Source organism: Ursus arctos, unplaced genomic scaffold (assembly GCF_023065955.2).
Source record: "Ursus arctos isolate Adak ecotype North America unplaced genomic scaffold, UrsArc2.0 scaffold_21, whole genome shotgun sequence".
In the NCBI taxonomy this organism is placed as follows: Eukaryota; Metazoa; Chordata; class Mammalia; order Carnivora; family Ursidae; genus Ursus; species Ursus arctos.
The window spans coordinates 881,543-907,033 of NW_026622886.1; the positions used below are offsets into that span (position 1 = coordinate 881,543).

The 25,491-nt window shown below is 57.5% G+C and overlaps 2 protein-coding genes across 4 annotated transcripts; both read left to right on the forward strand.

The window, feature by feature from the left end:
- The first annotated feature begins 1,897 nt into the window (after positions 1-1,897).
- Positions 1,898-12,475, forward strand: CENPM (centromere protein M). 3 transcript variants are annotated; one of them, XM_057316518.1, is made up of 6 exons: positions 1,898-2,005; positions 2,553-2,632; positions 3,653-3,745; positions 5,969-6,048; positions 7,139-7,230; positions 11,511-12,475. In XM_057316518.1, the coding sequence occupies exons 1-6, from the start codon at positions 1,949-1,951 to the stop codon at positions 11,649-11,651; spliced, it is 543 nt and encodes a 180-aa protein (XP_057172501.1). In that variant the 5' UTR covers positions 1,898-1,948; the 3' UTR covers positions 11,652-12,475. The 3 variants fall into 3 exon arrangements, with proteins under 3 accessions (XP_057172501.1, XP_026335312.2, XP_026335310.2); XM_026479527.4 differs by lacking the exon at positions 1,898-2,005 and adding an exon at positions 2,246-2,343 and having other exon boundaries at positions 11,511-12,471; XM_026479525.4 differs by lacking the exon at positions 1,898-2,005 and having other exon boundaries at positions 2,255-2,632; positions 11,511-12,470.
- An 8,316-nt stretch (positions 12,476-20,791) lies between these two features.
- On the forward strand, positions 20,792-24,120 carry TNFRSF13C (TNF receptor superfamily member 13C). The gene is made up of 3 exons (XM_026479530.4): positions 20,792-20,938; positions 21,294-21,533; positions 21,921-24,120. Exons 1-3 carry the CDS (start codon positions 20,794-20,796, stop codon positions 22,100-22,102), a joined length of 567 nt encoding a protein of 188 aa, XP_026335315.1. The 5' UTR covers positions 20,792-20,793; the 3' UTR covers positions 22,103-24,120.
- Positions 24,121-25,491: the final 1,371 nt, after the last annotated feature.

Below are 25,491 nucleotides of genomic sequence, written 5' to 3' on the forward strand. Positions count from 1 at the left end.
GGCTGTACAGGTGAAGTGGAGATTAGTGCTATGGAGAAAAATAGAGCAGAAAAAAGAAGGTAGGGGGGCGCCTGGGTGGCACAGCGGTTAAGCGTCTGCCTTCGGCTCAGGGCATGATCCTGGCGTTATGGGCTCGAGCCCCACATCAGGCTCCTCCGCTATGAGCCTGCTTCTTCCTCTCCCACTCCCCCTGCTTGTGTTCCCTCTCTCGCTGGCTGTCTCTATCTCTGTCGAATGAATAAATAAAATCTTTAAAAAAAAAAAAAGAAAAGAAAAAAGAAGGTAGGGAGTATGGGAAAGACTAGCTGTTTTTTAAAGATAATGAAGTTTTTAAAATAATTTATTATTATTATTACTTTTTAAAGATTTTATTTATTTATTTGAGAGAGATAGGGTGAGCATGAGCACGCAGGGGTGGGGGGGAGAAAGAGACAGAGAGACAGAGAGAAAGAGCGAGAACAAGGGGGGGAGGGAGAGAGGGAGAAGGAGAAGCAGACTCCCTGCTGAGGAGGGAGCCTGATGTAGGACTTGATCCCAGGTCATGACCTGAGCCAAAGGCAGCCGCTTAACTGACTGAGCCACCCAGGCACCCTATTATTATGATTTTGAAGTACACTGTACCCCCAAGGTGGGGCTTGAACTCACAACCCCAAAATCAAGAGTGGCATGCTCTACCAACTGAGCCAGCCAGGCTCCCCAAAACATGCTATTTTAGATAGGGTTGTTAAGAAAGGCCCCTCTAAAAGATTTTTTAATTAAAAAAATTAAAATTAACAAAAATTTGGGGGCGCCTGGGTGGCACAGCGGTTAAGCGTCTGCCTTTGGCTCAGGGCGTGATACCGGCGTTATGGGATCGAGCCCCACATCAGGCTCCTAGGCTATGAGCCTGCTTCTTCCTCTCCCACTCCCCCTGCTTGTGTTCCCTCTCTCGCTGGCTGTCTCTCTCTCTGTCAACTAAATAAATAAAATCTTTAAAAAAAAATAAAATTAACAAAAATTTAAAATATTTTTTAAAATTAAAAAATAGATAAAATTTTAAAAATAAAAAAATATTTTAACAAAAAGAAAAGCCCCTCTGATAAGGTGACGCTGGAGCAGAAACGTGGACAAACGGAGAAAACAAGCCAAGTGACTATTTGGAAGAAGAGCTTTCAGCCACAGGGTACCCCAGGGACAAGGCAGGAGGTAGGGAGATACTTGGAATACCTGAAGAACAGCCTAGGGGCCCGTGTGACAAGAACAGCGTAAGAGGGAGAAGAGCAGAAGATGACATCGGGCAGATTGTCGGGGATCAGAACACATAGAGCCTCAAAGTCCGTCTAAGGCATTTGCAATGTACTCTGAATGAGGTGGGAACTATGGTGAGTGTTGATCGGGTTCTGTTTTAAAAGGATGACTCTGATTGCGGTGTGGAGAAGAGCCCCTCTGCGGACCAGGGTGGAAGCTGGGAGCGGGTGAGGGGGTTGTTCTACTAGTCGGGCTGAGAGATGACAGTAGCTTGTCCTGGTGGTGGTAGTGGAGGTGGTGGGAAGTGCTCAGCTTATGGACTGCTTGCTTATGGAGTGGATGTGGGGTGTGAAAAGAGGAGCCAAGAATGACCTCAAGGTTTTGTTCTGAGCAGCTGCAGATTTGGAAGGAATCAAGAGTATGATGAATGAGCATAAATGAACGAAAATGAACGAATGAATCACTGAATACCTTCTTTCTCTGAGGCGTGAAATAAAAGGACTGTCCCACGGACAGCACGTTAAGAGCCTGGGGCCAGAGCTGGAACGCCCCGCCTCAAAAAAGGAGGTAGGGGTTCCTTTAAGAGGGCTCCGCCCCGCCCAGGCGAGGCCCCGCCCAAATCAGGGTCACGTGCCCCCTCGGTCCCTCACTTAAGGGCGGGCCTCAGCGGTTTGAAAGATCCGCGCGCGCTGCAAGAGTGGCCGTTCTGCTCGTGACTGGGATGTCGGTGTTGCGGCCGCTGGACAAGCAGCCTGGCCTGAACACGGCCACCATCTTGGTAGGCGTCAGCTGCTCCGCTTCCCCTGCCCGTCTTTCCTCCTTGGCTGCGCCTCCACTGCCCGCTCCTCTGCGCTCTCTGAGGTTCTGGAGCGGGCTTTTCAGGCTGGGGTGTGGTGGGCGGGAGAGCCACACTCTGAACCAATCGGAGTAGCCGCCCTCTGAGGCAGAAGGACGCCCCCACCAATAGGTGCGCGGCGGGCTATGTCCCCGTTTCTGATTGGTGGGGCGGCTGGGCGGGGAGACTGGGCAGGGTCCCGTAAGCTGAGTTCAGAGCCGGGCTGGTACTGTGCTTCCCGGGGACGCTGGATCCCGCCGCCCGAGGGAGAGTCATGGGAGGTAAGAAGTGCTGTGCGGTCGCGACCGGAACGGGTGCAGCCTGGGCCCTCAACCCGTGCTTGGCGGAGCCCTCTCGGTAAACGACGCAGTGCGCGCGAGAGCGGGAATCCTGGGAGTCGCGCGGCGTTCCGGCTATGGCCTTGTCCCCACGCCCTCCGGCGGGACTGCTGCGCCCAGGCATCAGTAGGCCGCCTTCTCTCCCTGGGCAGCTGGTGGGCACGGAAGATGCTCTTCTGCAGCAGCTGGCCGACTCGATGCTTAAAGAGGACTGCGCCTCGGAGCTGAAGGTGTAAGTACCCGAGGGTGGGAGTGTCCGATCGTTCTGCCAAGGCCTGAACCGTGGCCTGCCCAGGAGGGCTAGCGCCTGTGGGGCCAGCCCCGCGAGGCGTGGTCTCCCCCAGCTAAGGGATCCTCCACCACTCTCTGTCACACACTTCTGTTTTCCTTGTCACCACAGGAAATGTCCTTGTTCACCTCTTTACTTGTTTCCAGTCTGACACCCCCATGGACCCGGAGGTCAACCCATTGAGGTCAGGGACTTTGACTTTTGTTCACTGCTGAATCCCCAGTGGTTCGAGCAGTACTTGGCAGGGAGTAGTGTTCAGATACCCCCCAAATTTGGAGAAAAGTTGACTGAAGTAGTGTTATTTTATTTTTCTTTTTCTAACCGATGGAGAAATAGCTGCTGGTGGGAATCAAGTGACTGGATATATGCGGGTGTCATTCTCCCTGATAGGTAAACTCCAGGGGCTCATGTTGAAGGAGAAGGATCCCAATCTAGAGGATGTTCCTCCATGGGAATTGGAAACACCCCTCACTAGGAGAATAAGCCCCATTACAGCATTTGAAAGAATCTGATGAGGGAACAAGTTCAGACGGGAGTGATGAGAGTGACTTACCCAAGGTCACATAGCTGGTAATTGGCAGGCCTGAGAGTTGAGCCCATTTCCATCACCCTCCAAAGGGGTTCAGCCTTAACCCCTAATCTTCACAGTCTAACACCCCTCTTTTGAGCCTGATCTCCCTCCCAGCATGCAATGTAGCTGGCTAGCCCCATGCCATCTTCTTTCTCAAACTCCGTCTTGCCAAGGTGGTTACCAAATGGAGCTCCCTTCTGGTGGAAGGAGTCAGTCTAGATAGGACTGGCTCTGCCCTGCCCCTATGCTCACCTGAGGAGTCTAGCCCACAAGAGCATCTGGGGAATAGGTGAGGAGCCCTTGATAGCCTCTTACCCCATGGAGGGCAGCATGTGAAAGGTCACTGTGACGTGGGTATATATATCTTTATCCTGCAATTTCTCATTTTTCAGCCACCTGGCAAGGTCCCTCCCCCTGCCCTCCAATGTGAATCGGCCCCGAATTGACCTGATCGTGTTCGTGGTCAATCTTCACAGCAAATACAGGTGAGAGCGAGAGAGTGGGGGCTGTCAGGGCCAGGTAGACCTGGTTTAGGGGTGCACTGGAATGATGACCTTACTTGTGATGGGAAGGAGAGGACAAAGGGAGAGGCTGCCTGGGGTTAGCCCAGAGGGCGAGGACGGGGAACCAGTGGCAAGTGCATGATATTTCAAAAGACATTGATAAAGGGGCATGCACCTGGGTGGCTCAGTCAGTTAAAGCGCCTGACTCTTGATTTCGGCTCAGGTCATGATCTCATGGTCCTGGGATTGAGCTCCACGTTGGGCTCCACACTCAGCACAGAGTCTGCTTGAGATTCTGTCTCTTCTCTCTGCTCCTTCCCGCTATGCGCTTGCTTTCTTTCTATTTCTCTCTCTCACCCTCTATCTCTCTCTCTCAAATAAATAAATTTAAAAAAATAAAAAGTAAAGACACTGATAAACTCCAGCAGTGGCATTGGTCATTTATGTAATGCTTTCTGCAGCCTTCTCTGTATCCCTAATGACAGGCCCAGACATGAATGAAGCAGACCCCTGTCCTCAAGGTGTTCCCAGCCCACTGGGAGAGGAAGCTAGACTCCTGCACAGATGATTATAATATCTAGCATAGTACTGTAAAAGAAGAATGCATTGGGCTATGAGAGCCCCAACAAGACCTCTGACTCTCAGGACTCGGGGCAGGGTAGACTTTCTGGCAGTGACCAGGTCAAGCTAGCCTGGTAAAAATAGGAGTCAGCAGAAGGTTCCAGATGAAGAAGGTTAATGTAATGGGTAGGAGGAGCATAATGTGTGTGCAGGACTGGGAAGGCCGGTCCGGGATCGGGAGCCCCGTGTAGCATGGGGCCGTACCCAGGGGAGCATGAGTGGTGGTGATGCTTGGGGCCTGGCCCGGCCTCCCTGTGGTGCTGGCAGCCCTGGGGACAGGACTGCAGCCATACTGGGGAGTACGAAAGAAGGTATGCTCTCTCCCTCTTGGGGGATGGCTGACTGAGAGTAGGCGGGATGCAGCAGCCGGCACAGAAACCAAGGCACACACCCAGTCATGTGGTAGGGATTAAGGGAAGGCTGTGGTGGAAACACCTAGAACCAGGGACATAGAGCTACCAGACACACCCAGCAGCAGGATCAAATCCTGCTCTTTGGGTGAGACCTCTCTGTTCAAAAGGGACGCTGACCGGTCTCTGGGATGATTCTGCTCTACGGTCACACTTAGGGGCAGAGAGCCAGCCCTTACTGTTTGCCTCAGGCCTTGCTCGTTCAGGCTGAGACCTTGGCTTGGTTCACCTGACCAAGGTGGCTTTTTGGCCAGGAGACAACAGATTTCTTCACTCCTTGGACACCGATGAATGAAACCTTGGCCCAGAAGGTCAAAGTGCCCTTTTCCTAGAGGAAAAGACTTTTCATATACTTGCTATGACTGTAAATATTGTCACCTTATTGGAAAGCAATTTTGCAATACCTAGGTATACTTTTTTTTATTTTATTTTTTTTAGAGAGTGTGTGTGCACATGCACAAGTAGGGGTGGGCAGAGGGAGAAGGAGAGGGAGAATCTCAAGCCCCAACATTGGGCTCTTATCTCAGGACCCCGAGATCCTGACCTAAGCCGAAACCAAGAGTTAAGAGTCGGACGCTTAACCAACTGAGCCACCCAGGTGCCCCTACCTAGGTACATTTTAGAAGGACGCATATTGTGACCCAATCACTCTGCATCTAGCATCTTTCCTACAGAAACATTTGCCTGCATGTGTGAGAATACAGATAAAAGAATGTCCATGTAGCATTCTTTGTAATGGTGAGAAATTGGAGACCATGTAAGTGTCCGTCACCTAGAAAATAGACTGTGATACGGGGTGGTCATTCCAAAGAAAGTAACAGGTCGAAGCCAACGAAACCCAACTACATGCTTATACATATCACTGCTTGTATCTGCATATGAGAAATTCGTATGCAAATGGTATTACACCCCAATCTGTGGGCAGCAGTAACCCCCGGGATCTTGAGAAGGAAGGGTGGTGCTGGAGAGGGAGTGTTACTTTTTACTGAATGCATCCGTATTCACTGTTGGGTTGTTCACTGGCTTGAGTCACTTTATAATTAAAAGTACTTAAAATGAAAGACCAAATATTCTTCTAGGGGTGTTTCCTCTTACCCTCATCTCTCTGGGATGAGGAAGGCCTTCTGTCTTCTCCATGGTAAGGTCTATCCTCTGGTTTGTCCTCTCGCGCCAGCCTCCGGAACGTGGAGGATTCCCTGCGCCACGTGGACGCCACCTTCTTCCTGGGGAAGGTGGGCTTCCTCGCCACGGGCGGTAAGTGCATCCTGCCCGCCCCTGCTGCGGGTGCTGTGTGCCTGGCACTGTGAGAGACTCCTCACCGAAGCGCCCCCAGGGGACGGAAAGAACGTGAGCTTCAGAATCCGACCTGTTGGCCATCTCTCCAAAAGCAGATCCGAGCAGATGGTTTTGCTGAGATAATTGTGGAGAGTTACCCGGGGCTCCCCGGGGCTTTCAGAGTGAAATCCCCACTCCTGAGAAGACACAAGTTTGGCCTTCCACCTTCCTGTCTGCGCACGTCTGCTGTCACTCTCCCGTTCTTTGGTTCAGCTTCTAGTTCTCAAATCCTGCTGTTCCAGAGACTTTGTCATGTTAACAGCAGAAATAACAGTAGCTCGGCTTCCCTGAGCACTCACTGTATAGCAGACGCTGTTCTAAAAGTGCTTTGTTTCTATATCACTTCATCTGCACTACACACAACCCTTTGAGGCACATGTTGTTATGTTTTGTAGCTGAGGAAATTATCCGTGTGGTTAATTTCCGTGCCCATTGCTAAAAAGTGGTAGAGCCAATATTCATACCTAGAGAGTCCTATTCCAGAGGCCGGGCCCTTAATGGTTATATCCCACAGCTTCTCTTGAATGCTCTTTTCCTCTTTGTCAAGCTAACCCCTACTTCCCATCTTGTGGGGAATGCCTCCCTGACCAGCCCTGCAGTCTGGGCCCCGGGGAGCCCACCCCACAGACTCCCTGCCCAGCTGAGCCGTGAACTCCTGAAGGGGGGAGCGCCTGGCACTGATTATTCTCAGCATCGATGAATAAAGGAATGCCAGGTCATTCCTGTAGATTAATTCACTGAATCCCTGTAGTATCTCAGCGGGCGGGGGGCTGTTCCCATCCTCATCTTCGGGATGAGGAAACTCCTGTTTTTATAGAGTGGGCTCTCCAAGGCCTTCTAGCTTTATTGTCTAATCTGATGAAAAGCAGGTTGGACAGGAGGGTCACCGCGCTGACCAGTAAGCAACCGAGGCCCCGAGAGGGGGGCTCAGTGAGTTTGCCCAGTGCTTCCTGGCTGGCGGCCGCAAAGGCAGACAGGACAGCCTGCAACGCTCACGACTTCTTTGCAGCCGGGCGGGAGAGCCACTGCAGCATCCACCGGAACACCGTCGTGAGGCTGGCGCACACCTACCGGAGCCCTCTGCTCTTCTGTGACCTGGAGGTGAGGATCGCGTGGGCTCAGGGAAAGGGCAGTCAGAGCACCATGGGTGTGTCGAGAACGCTCCTCAGAGGGTCGTCAAGTGCCTGACCAAGGGTTGCTGACATGAGGACACGAGATCCTGATTCATATCCTGGCTTCTCCACTCCCTGGCTGTCCCTTGGCTGCATCGGTCACCCTAAGCACTGGGGTGCCCAAATGTGAAGCAGGGCGGCGATGGGCATTCAGCCCGAGCGCCTCTGGGGTGCCAGGTGCTATGGCTTGTGCCTTGCTGTTTCTTTTGCTTTGTGTTCTCTCATAACTGAGTCTGGTGTGTGTCTGTGTGGGTCCTCGTTAGTATCTCACTCCCCTGCTGGGCTGTAAGTGCTGTGAGGTCACACATCTTGTCTGTTTCATTAACCAGGGCTGCTCCTGTCGCCCCCGCAGTCAGAATGCCCACTGTCCCCCTTACGCCCCTGGACGGCAGGCCTGGTCCAGGCCCAGGGCAGGGCATCCAGCAGGCGGCAGGGATGGTGGGGGAGTGGGCAGGTAGGAGGTTGGAGGGATGCGTACGGTGTCCGCTCTGCCCCACTCACTTCTGTTGGTGCTCCTCACAGGTGACCCTAGTTACAAGCACAGCAGAGCAGAGCTCTCTCTTGCTGATGCATTTTGCTCTTCAGCTTCTCCTTCTGGCGAATGAATCATGACTCCTGCTAAAAGTGCTCAGCAGCTGCTTCCTCTGGGTGGTCTGCAGGGGGCTCCCACGGCCTGGGCCGCCCCACCCAAGTACCAGACCTGCTCAGTTAGTTTTGGGGTCTGCTCATTGGTTTCGAGGTTCGTTTCTGCTCTGTTCTCAGTCTGGCACCTGTTCCCAAGGGCAGAGTGAGGTATACAGAGAGAACTGAGTCAGCACTCTGTCCATTATCACCACCCAGACCTGGGGTTCTTGCTCACAGGTCTGTGGACCCCTCTGGTCTGAAGGTAGAATTCAGGGGGTCTGTGAACTTGTACGAGGAAAAAAATACTACTTTTTCCCCCACTGAACTGTACGTGAAATTTAGCATTATGAATATAGGCGAGAGGTGTCAGTAGTACTAGCAGGGCTGGGCTGTTACCAGCAGAAGTGGCAGACGCTTCCATCTCATAGGAGGATGGGCAGATCCCCTTATTCATTGATGAAGTTGTACACGCTAGTCAGTCACAAGTTCGTTTGTCGTATTTGATGACAATTTCAGTCAGCACTCTGCTGTCGGATAGGACACCGGGGCCTGGGGCACGCCTGAAGTGCCCGCCCTTCCAGGCTTTTCTCACAACGCACCGCAGAAACCCAAGACCCGGAGAGGAGAGGCGACTTGCTCAGTCACGCAGCACGTAAGCTAGTGGTAGAGCCAGCGAGTTTGCAAGCTGCTGTCTCCTTGCCTTTCTTAGCCTGCTGACTGTGCGGCTTTGAGCAAGTCACTGCCCCCACACGCAGCCTTCATCTCATTATCTCCGAAGGGGAATCCTAATCCTTGCTGCACAGCTCGGGTACCGCCCACCTTGGGCCTTCCGGCTGCGGTGCCCTCAACCTTGCTCCGGGTGGCGCAGTTCTCTTTATGGCCAGTAGGTGGCAGGCCACACCAGGTCCTGGGGTCTCGGCGAACCTGAGCGGTCCAGGAAAAGGCCTGTAGCCACCTGTTTCCCAGGCAGCAGCTGGCCTGCCCACAGCTAAAGCCGGCATTCCCTCAGGCGAAGCACTTGGTGTCTGGACAGTCACTGCTCCTCGTACCTGTGTTGTCCTTTGCAGGGCACACTCCTCCACATACCTGAGTTTGAGCCTCGCCGTATTTTAAGGCCTTGCCAGGCAGGAATTTTCAGCCCCCTTTTGCGCATGAAACACGTTCAAGAAGCTGGAAGGTTGGCCCAGTGAACATATTTCCGAGCGATGCTGATAGGGCCCTGTGCTGTTCCCTGCGCTGTTCCGCTTGCGCCCTCCAAATCGCGCTAGACCAGCAGGCACGGCATGCCGCAGCAGAAGGACTTGGGGAGACCTGGAAGCCTGGCGGAGGGATGCAGCCGTTCCTTCCTGCAGGGGACGGAAGCAGGCTGATGTGGTCGGACTTCGGTTTGGGGGCCACATCTCCAGAGCGTGGTGTGTAGATTGCAGGAGGCCCAGCCAGGGACGAGGCTTGGGGGTCGAGGCTGTGGCAGGAGGCCAGCTGGGGAGCCCGAGTGAGAGCTGCAGCAGCAGCTCGGAGGTGTATTTCGGGGGCAAAGGCCACAGAACTCAGAGGGAGAGGATTCCGTCAACAAATACTTCCTAGGTACCTCCAGTGTGCCAAGCACCGTTCTAGGCGCTAGGGATGCAGCACAGAACAAAACAGAAAAAGAAGAAGAAATTCCAGCTCTGTGGTCGTGGAGCGAACAAAGTAAGGAAGTAAAATGTGTAACGTGTTAGAAAGTGAGGATGTGGCGCGTCGGGTGGTAAAGGGGTTAAGGTTTAGTGGGATAGACAGGAGTGACCGTTAATGAGACCTTTAAAGACTTGAAGATGGCGGGAGGGCAGGCCGTGGAGACTCCTGGAGAAGCACAGGAGGCCCGAGGAACAATATGATGGCCTGGCTTCGGGGGGCTTGCCTGGTGTGTCCGGGTTCCCACCGGGGAGGCCGAGGGCCTGAGTGCAGCAAACAGAGGGCAGAGTGACCGTGGCGTCAGAGCAGGGGGGCCTTGTGGCCCTAATAAGGGCGGTGGCCGTGCCTCTGAGTAAAGCAGGAGCCGCGCATGGAGGGTGCGGGGGAGGGAGGGATGCGGCCCGACGTGGGCTTTATTTGTTTTTCTTTTCTATTTATGTGATACGGGTTTAAATGGATCTCTCCAGCTGTTGGGAGGAGAGTACCGGGAAGGAAAGCAGGGGCAGAAATGAGGAAATGGGCCTGGGGGCTGGTTCTGGAAGAGTTAGGAGTGGCCTGGGCTCCATGGTGTGGGGGGGAGAGGGGAGGCAGGATGGTTGCAATACTGGGGGTTTTCCAGGGTGGGGCTAACAGGCTGTGCCCGTGGCCTGGGTGTGAGACATGGGAGAAAGGAGAGTCAGGATGGCCCTGGAGTTTTCAGCTGAGCCGCTGTTAGGATGGAAGTGACTTTGGCTGAGATGGGGTAATTGCAGGGGTGGGGAGGACCCTTAGGGACTCCACTGGGGGCGTACTAATAAGATCAGGGTGTTGGTCAGACGTCTACCCAGAAATCGAGTAGGCAGCTGCACACGTAGGTCTGATGTTCAGAGGAAGGGTCTAGAGATGTAATTTGGGCATCGCGGGCCGAGAGATGGTTTTAGATCATGGAACTGAATGAGGTCGCCAGGGAGTGTGTGTGGGGAGAAGCCCTGCAAAGGCGAAGGCCGGGGGCAGCACTGAGTTAGAACTTAGATGTGTGACAGGAGGGAGCAGCCTGTGAGGCGGGAGGAGGTGTGTGTTGGGGGGGGTAGTGTGCTGTCCTGGGGCAGGCGGACAGCATTCGGGGGAGGGGGAGCGCTGTGGCAGACCAGGGTCTGCTGAGGGGAGACTCAGTGAGAATGACAACTGCCTCTGGTTTTGGAATGAGGAGTCACCGGTGACAAAGGCAGGAGCAACAGCAGGACAGAAGGTGCCTGGTCCCTAGTGAGGATGACTGGTCGGACGTCGATGCCCCCTTCCCCAGTTAGAGGGGAAGCAGGGGGGAGGACGAGATGCTGCTGCAGCGGCCCGTTGGCGGGGGCGGGCGGCCAAGCTTCGTCATTCGTCCTTCACCAGGCACTGACGTGGCGACCCCTTTGCCGCACTCGCTGGCGCCAGGCGGGGGGACAGAGTGGCCCGCCCTGCCTGACCCTACCCCACGTCGCCTCTGGGCCCCTGCCTTCAAAAGCCCTGATAAAAGAACTGTGTTGATGGCACCTCCCTGTCCCTGTGAGGGCCACTCTGTTCACTGCTCTTTTCCACGCCTGGGAGTGTCTTCCTCGCTCGCGTCTGCCTCCTGGGCCTCGGTTGGAACTAGCTCTGGTTCGAATCCCGGCTCTGCGGCCCCTGGCCACTTCGCCTACCGCCCCCAGCCCAGCTAACGCTGTTTCCTCTGGAGGACGGTCGTCGTCCGTGGCTCCCTGGAGGGCGTGGGAAGGATCCGTGAGCCGCAGCCCTGGGAAGCGGCGGGCGCCGCGTGCTGTGGACAGGGGCCAGGCCGTGATGGGCGGTGCTGCCCGAGTCCGGCCCCCGCTCTCTGCTTCCGCTCCCTCCCGCAGCCTGTGCAGCTGCTCTGCCCGGGTCCGCCTCACCCCTGCCTCCCCCCTCCCGCTGCAGGTGGAAGGCTTTCGAGCCACCGTGGCGCAGCGCCTGGTGCGTATGCTGCAGATCTGCGCTGGCCACGTGCCCGGTGTCTCGGCCCTGAACCTGCTGTCCCTGCTGAGGAGCTCTGAGAACCCCGCGCTGGAGGACCTGTGAGAGCCGCCCACCCCGCACTGCCCGTCCCCACGGCCCGGTGCCCGGCGGGCAGCTTCGCGGTGGCCGCAGACCAGCCCGGGCCTGCCGGGCGCTGGGTCAGCGGTCGGTTCCCTGCACGGCCCAGACTCGTCCGCGCTGCAGGCCGGAGCCCCGCTGGTGGGACTGCAGCCCCCTCCGCGCCGCGCTCACTCCAGCAGAGCCCCGTGTCTTCATCCACCTGCCCGGCTGCCTCTCCACCTCAGGCTTCATTCGGACAGAACGTCCATGGCTCAAAAATAAGTTTGAAAACCCCTGCTCTCCTCCACCACCTTGATTGTGCGGATGAGGACACGGACTCCGGACAGTTAGGAGGGTCGGGCAGGGGGGGCTTTGACTCTGCGACCCAACCTGACTCCACATCCTAGCCCTGCCATCCTTATAGAGCCTGCTGTGGCCTCACAGAGCCCCAGTTTCCTTAGGTGTGTAATGGAGATCCTTCTACTGGCCCTGTTGCATCGCGAGGACCGAATGAAATGCCAGGCCTGCCGCTATATTTCTCCCTCCACTTGTATTTCATGTATCTCATGATCCCTTGCAGTAAGGCCTTGCAGAGTACCAGCTAAGCGCTCAGTGAACAGTAACTGTCGTATGAAATCCCACAGAGCTAGGTTCAAAAGCTGTTGCAAACCCAGGAATTACACTGTTTATGAATTGATACGTTTGTGGGAATTTTATGAACGGATACGTTTGTGGGAATTACGTGAGATAGGCTGGAGGGCTGGCTCCCGGCTTGGTGGCCAGAGGCAGTGCCGTGACTAGGGCTCCCCGTCTCCTTTGGGTCTAATGAGAATTTGCAGAAGTGCCAGGGTTGGAATCCAGAAATCAGCCAGCTCAGGGCTCCTGCCGCCGCCCTGTGGCCAGCTGGGCACATGGGGGCTGGTGGACAAGACCTCAGGAGGAGAGCCGGGTCTGGGCTCCCTTGGACCGGGACAGTGCCGCCCACCCCCACCTGACTCATGCCAGGACCTGCCTCCATCTTTGGGCATCAGGACAGCCCTGCCTGGTGCCCTGGGCAGGGCTGGCACCGCGGGGCCTCTGCTTTAACTTTGCGGTCACAGCCGGAGCCCATGCTCCCCATGAAGTGGGGCCAACTTGAAACTCATGGCAGGCGTCATGAGGGCGGGGCCTGCCTTTCTCCTTTCCACGGGCTCCTGCCCGAGCCTGGCCCAGCGCCGCACCCCCAGTGCTCAGTAAGCGTTGGCAGCCAGACACCTGGCTGGCTGGAGGCTGCCCCGCAGGGCCCATCGAGAACCTCAGCTGCAAAGATCCAGTTGAGGTCCCCAGTGTCCACGACGCACTGCACGCTTTGCGGTCTCCTCACCAGCCTCTCCTGTGCCCCCTGTCGAACTGCGAGGTTGGTACTGTTTCCCTACTTCTGCTCATGGAGCCGGGACTGCTGCGTACAGAGGCATGTCCACATCCCACAGCTACTCAGGCCTCCGACCTCCAGCCCCTCCTCTGCTCTTCCCTCCAGTTGTTTTCTTAGGCACTAATGGTTGAACAAAGGTTCGGGCGTGTCTGCTGGGCAGGCCCTAACTGTCCACACAGAAGTGGTGGAACACAGGCCTTGTGCCTGAGAAAGCAGCCGTCAGGAAGGGCAGTCTCAAGGAGCCACTCCCACGTGCTGGGGTCTGCACCTCAGGACGGGCAGGCCTGGGGGAGGAGAGGGCGAGGAGCAAGGTAGGAGCGCTGCCTGAACCGGGAAGAGGACAACTGCACACGTGGGGCTCTGCGGCACCGGGGAAGGGAAGCCAGCTTCCGTGGTAAGGTTGCTGTGTCCAGGGTTGAAGGAAGAGGCTGAGGTGAGAAGTAGAAGTGTGCCTCGGTCTCTGAGGGGATGGGCAGGATCGGCAGAGGCCCGCCGCCTCCTAGGAACCAGCCGTGTCTTCAGCTCCTCAGCAGCCTGGGCTGGGAAGGGTGGGGCTTTTCAGGGCAGTGGGGAGAGGGGGAAGTAGGGTAGGTCTCTGGGAGCTGATGGAGCAGGTATCCAAGCAGGAGAGGAAGGTAGCGTGGACACAGCCTGCCTGCCTCTGCTGGGCATGTCCCTTTGTTGGAGACGAGGGGAGGTCCTCCCCGTACCCTCAGCCTCCCCCTAGCTGGCATGGGGCACACTTCTCTCTTTCTGGTCCCTGTGCCATGTTTTCTTTGCCACCTGGTGCCATTTAACAAGAGAAGTGGCATCACACTCCAGCCGAGGATCTGAGAGCCTTCCAAGTGCCGGGGGAACTCGCTGCTGTCCCTGCTGCCAGCTCCAGCGAGCTTGGCAGGGGCCCAGGACCCGAGAGGCCGCCTCTGCCTCACGGCAGAACCCAGCAGCCCTGAACAGCAGTCAGCAGCCCTCCCAGGCCTGTCGCCCCCGGCCAGGGACAGCGGCTGCTCTGCGCGGTCTGGAGGCCAGGGACTCTGGGAGGCAGTCCCACCAAGGGAAGTAACGGAAGACCAGTCTTGATGCCCCAGTGGCGCCTGGAATGGGTGCTTGGTGCTGTGGCGGGGCGGAGGGAGCTAGGAGAGCCCGTGCTTGCCTTCCTACGGATCTCATGACCTTAGGTCACCTTATCCTCCATGAGCCTCAGTTGCCTTGTCTGTAGAGTGAGATCAGGCTAATTAATGCCTTTCTCCCCAGCTGGTCTCAGGACTGAGGAGAAGCCATTATTTTGTTTTATTTTATTTATTTATTTATTTATTTTTAAGATTTTATGCATGTATTTGGCACAGAGAGAGCACAAGCAGGGGGAGCGGCAGAGGGAGAAGCAGACCCCTCTACTGAGCGGGGAGCCCAATGCCGGGCTCAATCCCAGGACCCTGGGGTCATGACCTAACTGAGCCACCCAGGCGCCCCAAGAAGCCATTATTTTAAAGGTAAAGCTTCAAGCAAATGTCAGAACTCTCTGGCTGGCCTTGGTCACAAGATGGCCACATGGGAGGCAGTCATGGAGGGTGGGCTACCAGTCTGAATGGGGGGGGCGGCCTGAGGCTCCTGGAGGAGATGCCTTTCTACTGGACCTGGGAGCCACGGCGTCCGTGCTGTCTGAATACACGGAGGAAAGAGGGGTTTGGGCCCCGCTGTACGGGTGAGGTGTCCAGGGCTCTCGGGCAAGGCTTGTTCAGGTCACAGGCTCTTTTGTTCCTTGGCCACACCCCAGGGAGCTCACGGTCTTCGTAGGAGATGGCCGGGGCCTATGCCCGATCTAATGCTGTTTCCCGTCCCGGCCAAGGACGCAGCCTCCCCAGTGAGGAAGGGGCTCAGCCGCAGGGCACCTGTGTCTCCTCCACCCCTCAGTGAGCAGAGTCAGGGGCAGCCTCAGGTTGGGGCTCTGACAGGGCGACCTGGTCACAGAGGGGAAGTGATGCAGTGGGAAAGGACCCAGCCTTTGAGTCTCACTGACTTGGGGTCTGTGGCCAACCTGCAGTGTGACCTGGGGCAGCTCACTTCCTGTCTTCCTGTCCCCACAGCCTCTTGAGGTTCGTAACCCTCAGAGAAACCAAAGAGCCTGACGTTGCGCCTGCCCCGTGTGTGCCCTGCATGGACAGGGATGGCTGCCTGTGCCCAGGGTGTGGTGGGCAAGGTTGAGCGCTGGGGAGTTCTTGAGACAAAGGCCTGCCACAGCTTGTCCTCCCCTCACACACCTAGCGCTGGGCCAGGCCCACCTGACAGAACTCCAGCAGCAAAGGTCCCTCTCCACGAGGCACTTGCTGGCTTACCCTCCTTCCCTCCGTCTCCCCTGGGGCCCTGAGGGTGCAGCAGAGAATCAGTGTGGAAAGACTTCTCATAGACACCTGGAGACTCAAGGGGTGGAGAGCGGGGACAATGTGGTGGGTTGTCAGGACCTGCCCACATCTGAGTCCCACCTGAGTGTGACCCTAAGGACGGAGGGCTGCTGAGGACCAACTCTGGGAGGGAGAGAGGGTGGGGAGTTGCAATGCCCCTGCCCCGGACAGGAGACCAGGAGGCAGGCTTCCTTGGGGCCACCCTCTTAAATCAGGAGGAAAGCCAAAGGCCTCTGGGAGCCCCTGGGAGCTGACATGGGGTGGCTGCCTGGTCTGGCTGCATAACAGCCCTGCAAGGCCAGAGGGCTCCCAGCACCCGGTCGTCCTCTGCTGTGTGTGGCCACAGGCTCCTCGAAGGCTGCACCTGACCTCCCCTTCCACCGGCTGACCAGCGGGGGCCCGTACTGGTGTGTGTGTCTTGGGAGCGGTGGCGGGAGGGCTCAGGGACTGGGGCTGCCTGGCTCGTCCCTGACCCTCCTGGGCCTGCTTTCCTCTTTGTAAAGTGGGAGTCCCGATGCCGGTTCCCTCGCAGGCCTGAGGCAAGGGGTGTGGGCTCATGCAGGGCGCAGGGCGCAGGGCCGGGCAGGGGTTGAGTCGGCACTGGCACAGCTGTTTTCCTGGTTACTGTGCCATTCCCTGGGCCTTGTCTGCTCCCCACCAGACATCCTGGGGGGTCACTCTGGCCTCCATCCCTCTGTTCCGAAATCTCACCAGGCCTGCCCTGACTCCCAGGCCCTCCCTGACACCTTCCCTCCCGAAATTTTCTCCCCAGCACTTCTCAGCTCCTCGCCTACTGTAGGGTTTGCCCATTTGGCTTTTGTCTCGGTGGCTCCCTGTCCTCTCTCCAGAACCTGGAATAGTGCCTGGTACAGAGTAAGTCTCAGTAAGTATTTGCTGAATGGATGGAGGTGTCCGCCCACGGATCGGCCTGTGCATCGTTCCTACAGGGCCAGAAGCCTGCAGGGAGGCCCAGAGCCTGGGACCTTGTCCCCGCCCGCCCCGTGTGGTGCCTGGAACGAGGCCTGAGGGAAGGGCAGCCCCTGGGGAGTCTCCCCGCTCTCCTGCCTCCCCACCCCAGCCTCACAGCCTTCCACCTTCCACCTGCAGGCCCGGCCCCCAGGAGGCTGAGACGCTAAGGGGCTGGGCTCTCCGTTCTGACCTCTCATGGAGGGCCTGTGTCCCCCATCCCAGGGTCGTGCCGAGAACTGCTGGGCTGCCCTGGGCAGCAGCCCTGAGGCGTGCTGGGCTGCGTGCGAGTGTGTCCCTGCGTGTGGTGGGGAAGTGGGAGACGAGGGCCTGCGGCTAGGCAGCCTGGGCCCGTGAAAACCCAGACAAGGAGCTCGAACTGCGTCACGGAGGCCACCGCCGGCCCTGGCAGAGTTTGGCGTCAAGGGGAGAGGAGCTGGGGGCTCTCCGGCCTCGCAGGGTCCCTGTGTGGATCCTCCACTCCTCCTGCCCCTCGTCTTGGTGTCCCCACATTCTTCCCGCTGTCCCCGGGGAGAGGGGCTTCGTAGCAGTGTCCTGTGGTCAGCGGTACATGCAGGGGAAAGGCAAAGGGGGTCCCTGCTCTGGGGCCCGTGACAAAATGCGACAGAATTCGAAGGAGACAGCCCACCCGCTGAGGAGGGCGGGGAAGCCCACTGAGCAGCTCACACTGCGTGGCCCCTTTTATGAATTACAAAACCCGTTTTTCAGCAGGCACTTACCTGAGCATGGAAAGGCGCAAAACAGGGGGGGATGAAAAAGTCCAAAGGGACACAGGCTCCCTCTGGGGACAGCAGGGAAATGCCCCTTCTTACTCACAGACTTCTGTGTTGTTTGAGGGTTTTTTTATGAGAATGTGTTCAGGTATTACTCACAGAATTACAAGTAAAAATAATTTTTACGTAAGGAGTGCACCCTGGGTCTCCGAGCGCTTTCACATCTAGATCCGGGGGCCTGGGCCCCTCTGTCCCCCGGGGATGCCCCCCCCCCGCCCCCACTTAACACCGCGCTTGTCCCACTGGCAGCGTTTCCTCCTTCCCCCCACCCGGTCCCCGTCCCCGAGGCATGAAGGGCGCAGGCCACGCTTCACGGCCAGCGGGCACAGACCCTGGCCGGCCCCCCGACGCCTGGGTCATCCCTCTGCCCCTCAGAGCCCCTGCTTCGCCATCTGGAAACCAGATGTCGTAATACGGCCTGTGTCAGAGCCATTGGGAGGGTGTTTTGAGGGAAACTTGAGGGACAAAGATCATGGGAGGCTCCCTTTTCCCTGACAGACCCCAAATTAGTTACCTTTGTAAAACAATGCATCAGTGAGTGAAGATGTGAGAACGCTGAGAGACGCCGTTGGATGGGTTTTTCAGCAACAAAGTCCCTTCTTTTCTACTCAGTACCTTTAAGACGATGATATCAGAATATTTAAAATAAAAACTATCAGGCGCCCGGCTGGCGCAGTCAGTGGAGTGTGAGACTCTTGATCTCGGGTTTGTGAGTTCGAGCCCCACGTTGGATGTAGAGATTACTTAAAAAAAATAAAATCATGAGGCGCCTGGGTGGTTCAGTTAAGCACCTGCCTTCGGCTCAGGTCATGATCCCAGGGTCCTCCTGCTTCTCCCTCTGCCCCTCTCCTTCCCCTTCCCCTGCTTGTGCTCTCTCTCTCTCTTTCTCTCTCAAATAAAGAAAATCTTTAAAAATAATGAAATAAATAAAATCATAAATAAATACTATCAAAAGAACAAGGAAAATTTGCAAGAACTACACTGATTTTAGAAAGTTTTAACTCTTCTCTCAGTCACATCTCAGTCAAGAAGTGATGGAGAGGGACGCCTGGGTGGCTCAGTCGGTTGAGCGTCTGCCTTGGCTCAGGTCAAGACCCCCGGGTCCTGGGATCAAGTCCCGGATGGGGCTCTGCTCAGCGGGGAGCCTGCTTCTCCCTCTGCCTGCCACTCCCCCTGCTTGTGTTCTGTCTCTGACAATAAATATATAAAATCTTTTTAAAAAAGTGATGGAGAAAACATGAATAAAGAAATTAATAATCTTGACATTTTGAGATGTGAACCAAAATAAGGAATACACTGAGGATCTAACCTAACATTTATCACGCTGGTCTGCTGGGGAAATTTCTCTTAACTGTGAAGTCGACATTCAGGGCCTCCCTCCGCTTCCCATTCGAAAGTCGCGAGTGACAAGGTCTGTCCCAGGTCAGGCACCTGCACACGCCACTGACACGAATCGCACACGCCTTTCACCGTTGCCCACTTTGTCCTGGGTGCGTGTCCCGTGCGGCACCGAGGGGCCCCCGGGTAGACAGTCACTCTCCCCCTCTGACTTGCACCCCTGAAGGCCTGTGTAAGTGACCCCAGACTGGTCCCACTGGTCTACCTTCTCCCAGGGACAGGTTCCTCACTCCAGGTTCCCACAAGACTCAGTCTGCTCTGCCCGATGGAATGAGGGTTGAATGCGGTGCCCGGTCCGATGTAAGGGCTTGGAGGTCCTGAGGGAGTCCTGAGGGAGACGGGTAGTAACAGCACCACTAGTGATGGGGGTGGGGATTCCGCCCCCACTCCTCTCCAGGCTCCTGGCCCCCCCCACCCCCTCACCACACATACCCACACTCACACCCACACCCACCACCCCAGACCCACTTCTCCTTTGCAGCTGCCCTGACGCCTACACCTTCCTGCCAGGGAGTTGGTGGCCCGTGGGCAGGGGACGGAGAGGCAGTGGGCCAGGGCTCCTCGAGGCCGGCCGACTCAGGAGTCCGTGTGGGTCTTCAGAGTCCCCTGAGCCAGAAACCTGGGGCCCAGCCTTGCTCCCCTCCCTCCACAACATCACTCTTTCCTCCTAAACAACTTCCAGATGGTTCCCCTGCCCTGGACCATGGTGTCCTGTTTCCAACTCCCAGCAGCCAGAGAGGGTCGCTTCTGAAGCACAGCTCAGAGTCTCTCCCTGCATTCAGGGACCTCCTGGGGGCTCCCCACTGCCAGGAGCCTGAGGCTTGAGGCCCAGCGCATCTGCACCCTCAGGCTCCCTGCCGCCCGCCCCAGCGTCCCCGAGGCGTAGCCACGCCTGTCCCCAGAGTAAGCTTCCCCTCTTAGCTCTCTTTGCCTTGGCCCTTGCCAGTCTCTCTGCCTGGAAGCTTTCTCTCCCCCGGCAGATGCTAAAGATCTATTCCTTTGCCCGAGCCCCTGCCCTGTGTCCTGGACAGGGACTCCCGCCTTTGTGCTCCCCAGCCCTGAGCGCTAGTGGTCTGGTATGGCCACCATGTCGGGGGCCCCTGGGGAGGGGGCAGCAGATGTCAAGAAAGGCAGAAGGGGCCTGTGTGTGTGTCTGAGACTCAACCTGAGAGACGCAGGTGACAGACAGGTGGGGGAACCCAGACATTGGCAGGACAGACAGAGGGGACCTCTGCAGAGGCAAGCAGGCCAGGACACACACGGCCCTGGGAAAAAGGAGTTGGGGTGGGCAGGCCACTCACTGGGTCTCGGTCTGTCTTTTCATCTGTTGGTCTGAGTCTCCCTCCTGCCTAGAATCTGGAGACTGAGTTGTCTGTCCTTGGACCCTCGGCCACCCTCCCCCCTCCCCTGCTGTGCCCTCTACTCCAGCCAGAGGTTGCTCAGTGTCACGCAGATGCAGATCCGACTACGGCACTGTCTGCTTAAAGTCCTGCACGGCTCCCTGGTGCCTTCAGCCAAGCTCTTTAACCCTCAGCTGAGGACCCAGCCTGGCCCTCTGACCCAGCACTGTCTGGGCTCCTCTGTCATGCTCCCCTAGACCTCGCTCCATCTGGCAAACCTTCTCATCATCACCTCCTGTACAAAGCCTTCCTGGCCCCTCTGTGGCTGCTGCTGCCACGAGGCATTGTCTTTCCCTAGGACAGTGGGCTCTCAGGAAGCTTTTGATGAACTGAACGAGCTCTGCTTGGGAAGGGCACGAAGGGCCCCCAGAGGAGTACGCAGTTGAGGTGAGGAGGACATGGCTGGTGGGAATTGTCTGGGGCTGTGGGCTGGCCTTGGGGAGCAAGACAGAGGAGGCCACCCAGAGGTCTGTGTCGTGACTAGGGCGCCCATCCTCTATTGCCCAAGAGCAGGCCCAGGTCTGCACCCCAGCACCGACTGGGCGCTCAGCACAGGGCCCGCCCAGACAGCGTCTGGGGGTGATGGTTGAGTGGTCGAATGGAGGAACCACAGGTAGAAAGAGAAGGTGTGGGGTGCAGGGCCTTGGGGCCCTGTTTGAGAGTGGTCCCACCCCAGCAGGCAGGAGGGTGGGGCGGGGCCCAGTGGGTGGTGGCCCCTCCCGGTTTCCTCCTCTGGCAGCTGAAGCCAGACTCAGTCCCCGCTGTGTGTAAGGCAGCATGGGCAGCAAGAGAAGAGGTGCCAGAAGCCTGCGGGGCAGGGACGGGCCGGCCCCCACGCAGTGCGTCCAGGCCGAGTGCTTTGACCCTCTGGTTCGAAACTGCGTGGCCTGCAAGCTCTTCCGGACGTCAGAACCTAGACCGGGTAAGAGTCCACCCACTCCGCCCGCGGGTCAGCGGGGCAGCCCCGGAGAGGAGGAGGGTCCCGCTGCCACTGCCGGAAGGTGGAGCTGCAGGCATGGCCCCCACCTGCCCCAGGATGGGGAGGGGATGCGGTGACCGGTTTGATGCGGGGGTGGGGGGGCTGTAAGCAGGGGCCTGGATGGGGACCGCGGTCCCCACGTGGCCCTCACCGCTCCCTCTCTTCCCCTTCCCCTCTCCACCCCGCCCGGCCCTCCCTCCCCTCCCTGGCCCAGCCTCGCCTCCCTCCGACCCTTCCCCTCCCCCGCCGTCCCTCCCCTCCGCCCCCTGCCCTCCCTCTCCGTCCCCGCCGCCAGCAGCCGGGGCCAGCAGCCTAGCGCCGGGGACGGCGCTGCAGCCGCAGGAGTCGGTGGGCCCGGGGACCGCGGCCGAGGCCGAGGCGGCGCTGCCGCTGCCCGCGCTGCTCTTCGGCGCCCCCGCGCTGCTGGGCCTGGCGCTGGCCCTGGTCCTGGTGGGCCTGCTGAGCTGGAGGCGGCGGCGGCGGCGGCTGCGCGCGGCGGCTCCCCCGGGGGCCCCGGACCCGCACGCGCACCCGCACGGTAAGTTCCGCGGTGGGAGGCAGACTGGCCCGCCCGGGCGCGGGGAGGCCTGCAGCGCGGGCCGGGCTCTGGGGCGGGCTCTGAGGCCCTCGGGCTGAGTCCCGGGACGGACACCACGCTGGCCTCCCAGCGCTGTCCGAGCAAGAGACCCAGGCTCCCGCGCTTCTCCTTTCCGCCCGCACTTGCCATTTCGCCAGCCCCCTCTGCGCTTCCTGTCCCGAGGCCCCATCACATGGCCGCCCCCCCCCCCCGCCCCTTCCCCCTGCAGGGGTGCTTCAGGACCAGTCGCTCAGTCCAGGGCTGTCCCTCCAGTGAGGGTTTCAAAACAGGGGTGGGGAAAGGCTGTGACGCGATGCTGACCTTGCATTCCCCACTTCCCCTCACCAGAACCCCTGGACAATGTCATCGTCCTCCCCCCGGGACCCCTTGATGCCACAGCTCCCGTCTGGCCTCCAACTGGAGAAGACCCAGCCAACACCCCACCTGCCCACAGCGTCCCTGTGCCAGCCACAGAGCTGGGCTCCACTGAGCTGGTGACCACCAAGACGGCTGGCCCCGAGCAACAGTAGCCTGGGAGGGGGCAGTGTCAGCCAGGGGCTTGGAGGCCGGATCTGGCTCTTCACCCCGGTGCCCACCTGCCCCTTCTCTGGGAACCACGCTGCTCTCCAGTAACCCCGCAGAACCACAGACTACAGGCCACAGGGCTCAGACGGCGTGGCGTTCTATGGCGTGTTAGCATTTGGCTTAAAATCAGACCATCTTTGGCAGCCCTTGAAGGTTGTGGCTGAGCTCCTGTGCTTTTGAGCGGCTGGGGCACACCGCGTAGGGGGCTTTCCTTTAAGTGCAGGGAAGCCACCATCGACCAGAATGAATCTAGGAAAAGGATCAAGTGGGAGGATGCTTAATTTATAGCTGGGTGTTGTATTTCTTTAATACTTGCTCTCAGAGCTGTCCTGCTTTTACCTGATGCAAATGGCAGCAATGAGTAACCAACTGACTGGTTTGCTTCAGGATTTAATACAAGATGATTTTGATTTTTACAAAGAGCCTGGATTGTGCTAATTCTCAGGTATCTGTACCCTAGGGTCAACCCTGAGCTTGGCCCAATCTTCTAGGACCTACGATGCCATTTTCGCCGTTGTAGCAGCTTCCAGAGCCCTGGGCTTGCACTTGGGAGGAAGGCTACAGCCCCTCTGGGGCTGGACTGCACACTCACGCTGACGGCACCCTGCCAAGCGTCTCTCTCAGAGGCCTCCTGGGGTCCCAGCTGCCTCCGAGGCACACTCAGCTGTACATAGGGAAAGGCCCAGGACCTTCAAGGGGCTCCTTTGTTCAGAGGCCAGAGCAGTCTTGTGGCCTTGAACCAGCTGGACCTGATGTCCCTTGAGCTCCCTCTCTCTATGGCCTGACCTCCTGAAGCACTAGGCCCTGAGAGCTGTGGTCACTTGGCCATTCTGTGCAAGCCCCTGGGGTCACCCATCATCCCAGTGGAATCGCTCCTCTGACAGCAGGGCCCCTTGCTCTGGGGCTTGGGACCGAGACCATCTCCTCGAGTTGTGGACCACGCCGTACTCAGTCAGGCGCTGCCTCTCCTGCCGACCCTCCTACACAGAGTTAGGATATCCAGACCCGGACTCTGTCCTGGACAGTCCTTGGAACTTGTCACAGGTTAGCACCTTCTGAAGGAACACGGACTAGGAGCCAGAAGATGGAGTTTTGAGGACCATCTTGTCCCACTGTAGGGCCTTGGCCGTGTTCTGTTCCATGAATGACATGCCTTTCTGCCAACCTCTCCCTGACCTGCCTAGCAGAGCTGCCTGGCAGATGCCCACCCCTCCTGCCCACCCTCTTCTCAGTCCAGAAGATGGTCTGGAGCCCCCAGGACACTGACACCCACTTTTAAGTCTTCCTAGCCACTCCCTCCCTGAATTCATCCCAGGTGCCCCTTCCCGTAAACTGCCAGGTGGCTGGGGCGAGGTCAAGTGACTGGCAGTCGGCACGAGGGTGGGCAGCAGGCCCAGAATGGGCCCAGACCTCCACTCCACTTCATCTCAGGACTGGGGAGTCTGTGCTGTTCCTGGCCACCTCTGACTCCCACTTACCTTTTCCACTGCAGCCAGGGGCTGGGCCCTGGAGGTAAAACAAGTGGATTAAAAAAAAAAAAAGTGGGACCCCTCTTGGGTCCAGACATGCGAACCTCTGCACCACTGTGTCCCAGCCAAACCCCAGCTTCCCCTCTGGTCTCGGTTTCCATTTCTGAAAAATGGGGGGGGGGGAAGGTTGGATGCAAAGTGCTTCTCTGGACCTGTGGCCCTCAGAGGAGGACTTGAAAGAACCTCAAAGGATCCTTGTCTGCACCGCTCCATTTTACAGATAAGAAAAGTGAGACCCAGAGAGGGATAAGACTTGCCATCATTGCCATCCAGCAAATAACAGAAGGGAGGTTCCTTGAGGAACAACCAGGAGCTGAGGGGGGGGGGAGACATGGGCAAGGAGGGGTCTCCCCCAGCCCCCCGGGGAAAGCACCTCCCCACTCAAGGGCCTTCAGTCTCTGGCTCTGTGTCCCAGGAAGTGTTTTCTAAGAAGCCTTCATGTTACTGCATTTGATCTTAATGACAGCACCTGGGGGGGGGGGGTAAGGTTTTATTTATTCACTGGAGAGAGAGACTGAGAGAATGAGTGGGGGGAGGGGCAGAGGGAGAGGGAGAAGCAGACTCCCCACTGAACAAGGAGCCCCGACACAGGGCTCCATCCCAGGACCCTGAGATCCTGATCTAAGCCCAAGTCAGATGCTTAACCAACTGAGCCGCCCAGGCGCCCCTTGTTTGCTTTTTAAAAAGTTTTTTTATTAGAAAAAAATCGAGACATAGGGGCGCCTGGGTGGCACAGCGGTTAAGCGTCTGCCTTCGGCTCAGGGCGTGATCCCAGCGTTATGGGATCGAGCCCCACATCAGGCTCCTCCGCTATGAGCCTGCTTCCTCCTCTCCCACTCCCCCTGCTTGTATTCCCTCTCTCGCTGGCTGTCTCTGTCAAATAAATAAATAAAATCTTTAAAAAAAGAAAAAATAAAAAAATCGAGACATATATTCCGTAGACACTTTGGAAAGTTCAGGGCAGTAACCCAGGGTGGAGTCTATGGAGAAATGACCCATAATCCTGGGTGGGTTCTCCTGAGCAATTGTAATCATTCTACACACATAAATTCAGATCTTGGCTGTCATATTTGGTGAGTTTTCTCTTGTCTTTCAACACTTCGCCAACAAGGTTTTCAACATTTGTAAAGTTTTCCGCTTGGGCACTGGTGGTTTCTGGCTTTTACTGTTGTAGCTGAAGCAGCAGCACCTCGACGTAAATCTTTGCCTGAGTTTTTTTATGGCCGCTGTTGGTTGAACTAATTTCCCGAAAATCTGGATCAGTTCATGTCCATGAACAGGGATTAGATGTCCCATTTTGCAGGTAGGAAAAAAGAGGCCCAGGAGATGAAAGGATCTGGCCCGAGCTGCAGTACTCCCATTTGCCAGGGTGGAGCTGGGCTAGACAGAGGCTCCTGCCGCTGCCCGGAGTGCCTGTCCAGAAGGTCATCGGCCCAGGTGCCCTCCCTGGGGGCGACTGACTCAGGGGATCTAGTCCAGGCTTTACTCCTTGCTTTCATCACTCCTCAAAGATTTCTCTCCCCAACCTGTCTCTTCCTACTGTAAAAGGGACCCAAGGTAGACTTTGGAAGAACTGCTGGTTGGGGTGGGAACCTAGGGAAGCAGTTCCCCTCCCCTCAGCCTGCGTTTCTGGCCAGTTTTTCCTGAAGGAGGGTCTGGTTTCCCGGAGGTCCCCAGGGCCCAGGCAGGTGGAGGCGGTGCTGGCCAAGTCTCAGTTCCTCCTGGGGCTTCCTGCAGGCACCTTTCACTTCCTGCCCAGCAGCCCCTGGCTCTGGGCTCAGGGTGGGGGTGGGGAGACCCAGCTG

Excerpts from the sequence above, each read along its gene's own strand:
- CENPM (XM_026479525.4), top strand. The coding sequence starts at position 2,478 with ATGGCCTTGTCCCCACGCCCTCCGGCGGGACTGCTGCGCCCAGGCATC. Across the intron at positions 3,746-5,968 it reads AATCTTCACAGCAAATACAG|CCTCCGGAACGTGGAGGATT; the intron begins GTGAGAGCGAGA and ends CTCTCGCGCCAG. Across the intron at positions 7,231-11,510 it reads TGCTCTTCTGTGACCTGGAG|GTGGAAGGCTTTCGAGCCAC; the intron begins GTGAGGATCGCG and ends CTCCCGCTGCAG.
- TNFRSF13C (XM_026479530.4), top strand. The coding sequence starts at position 20,794 with ATGGGCAGCAAGAGAAGAGGTGCCAGAAGCCTGCGGGGCAGGGACGGG. Across the intron at positions 20,939-21,293 it reads GACGTCAGAACCTAGACCGG|CCGGGGCCAGCAGCCTAGCG; the intron begins GTAAGAGTCCAC and ends CGCCGCCAGCAG. Across the intron at positions 21,534-21,920 it reads CCCGCACGCGCACCCGCACG|AACCCCTGGACAATGTCATC; the intron begins GTAAGTTCCGCG and ends TCCCCTCACCAG.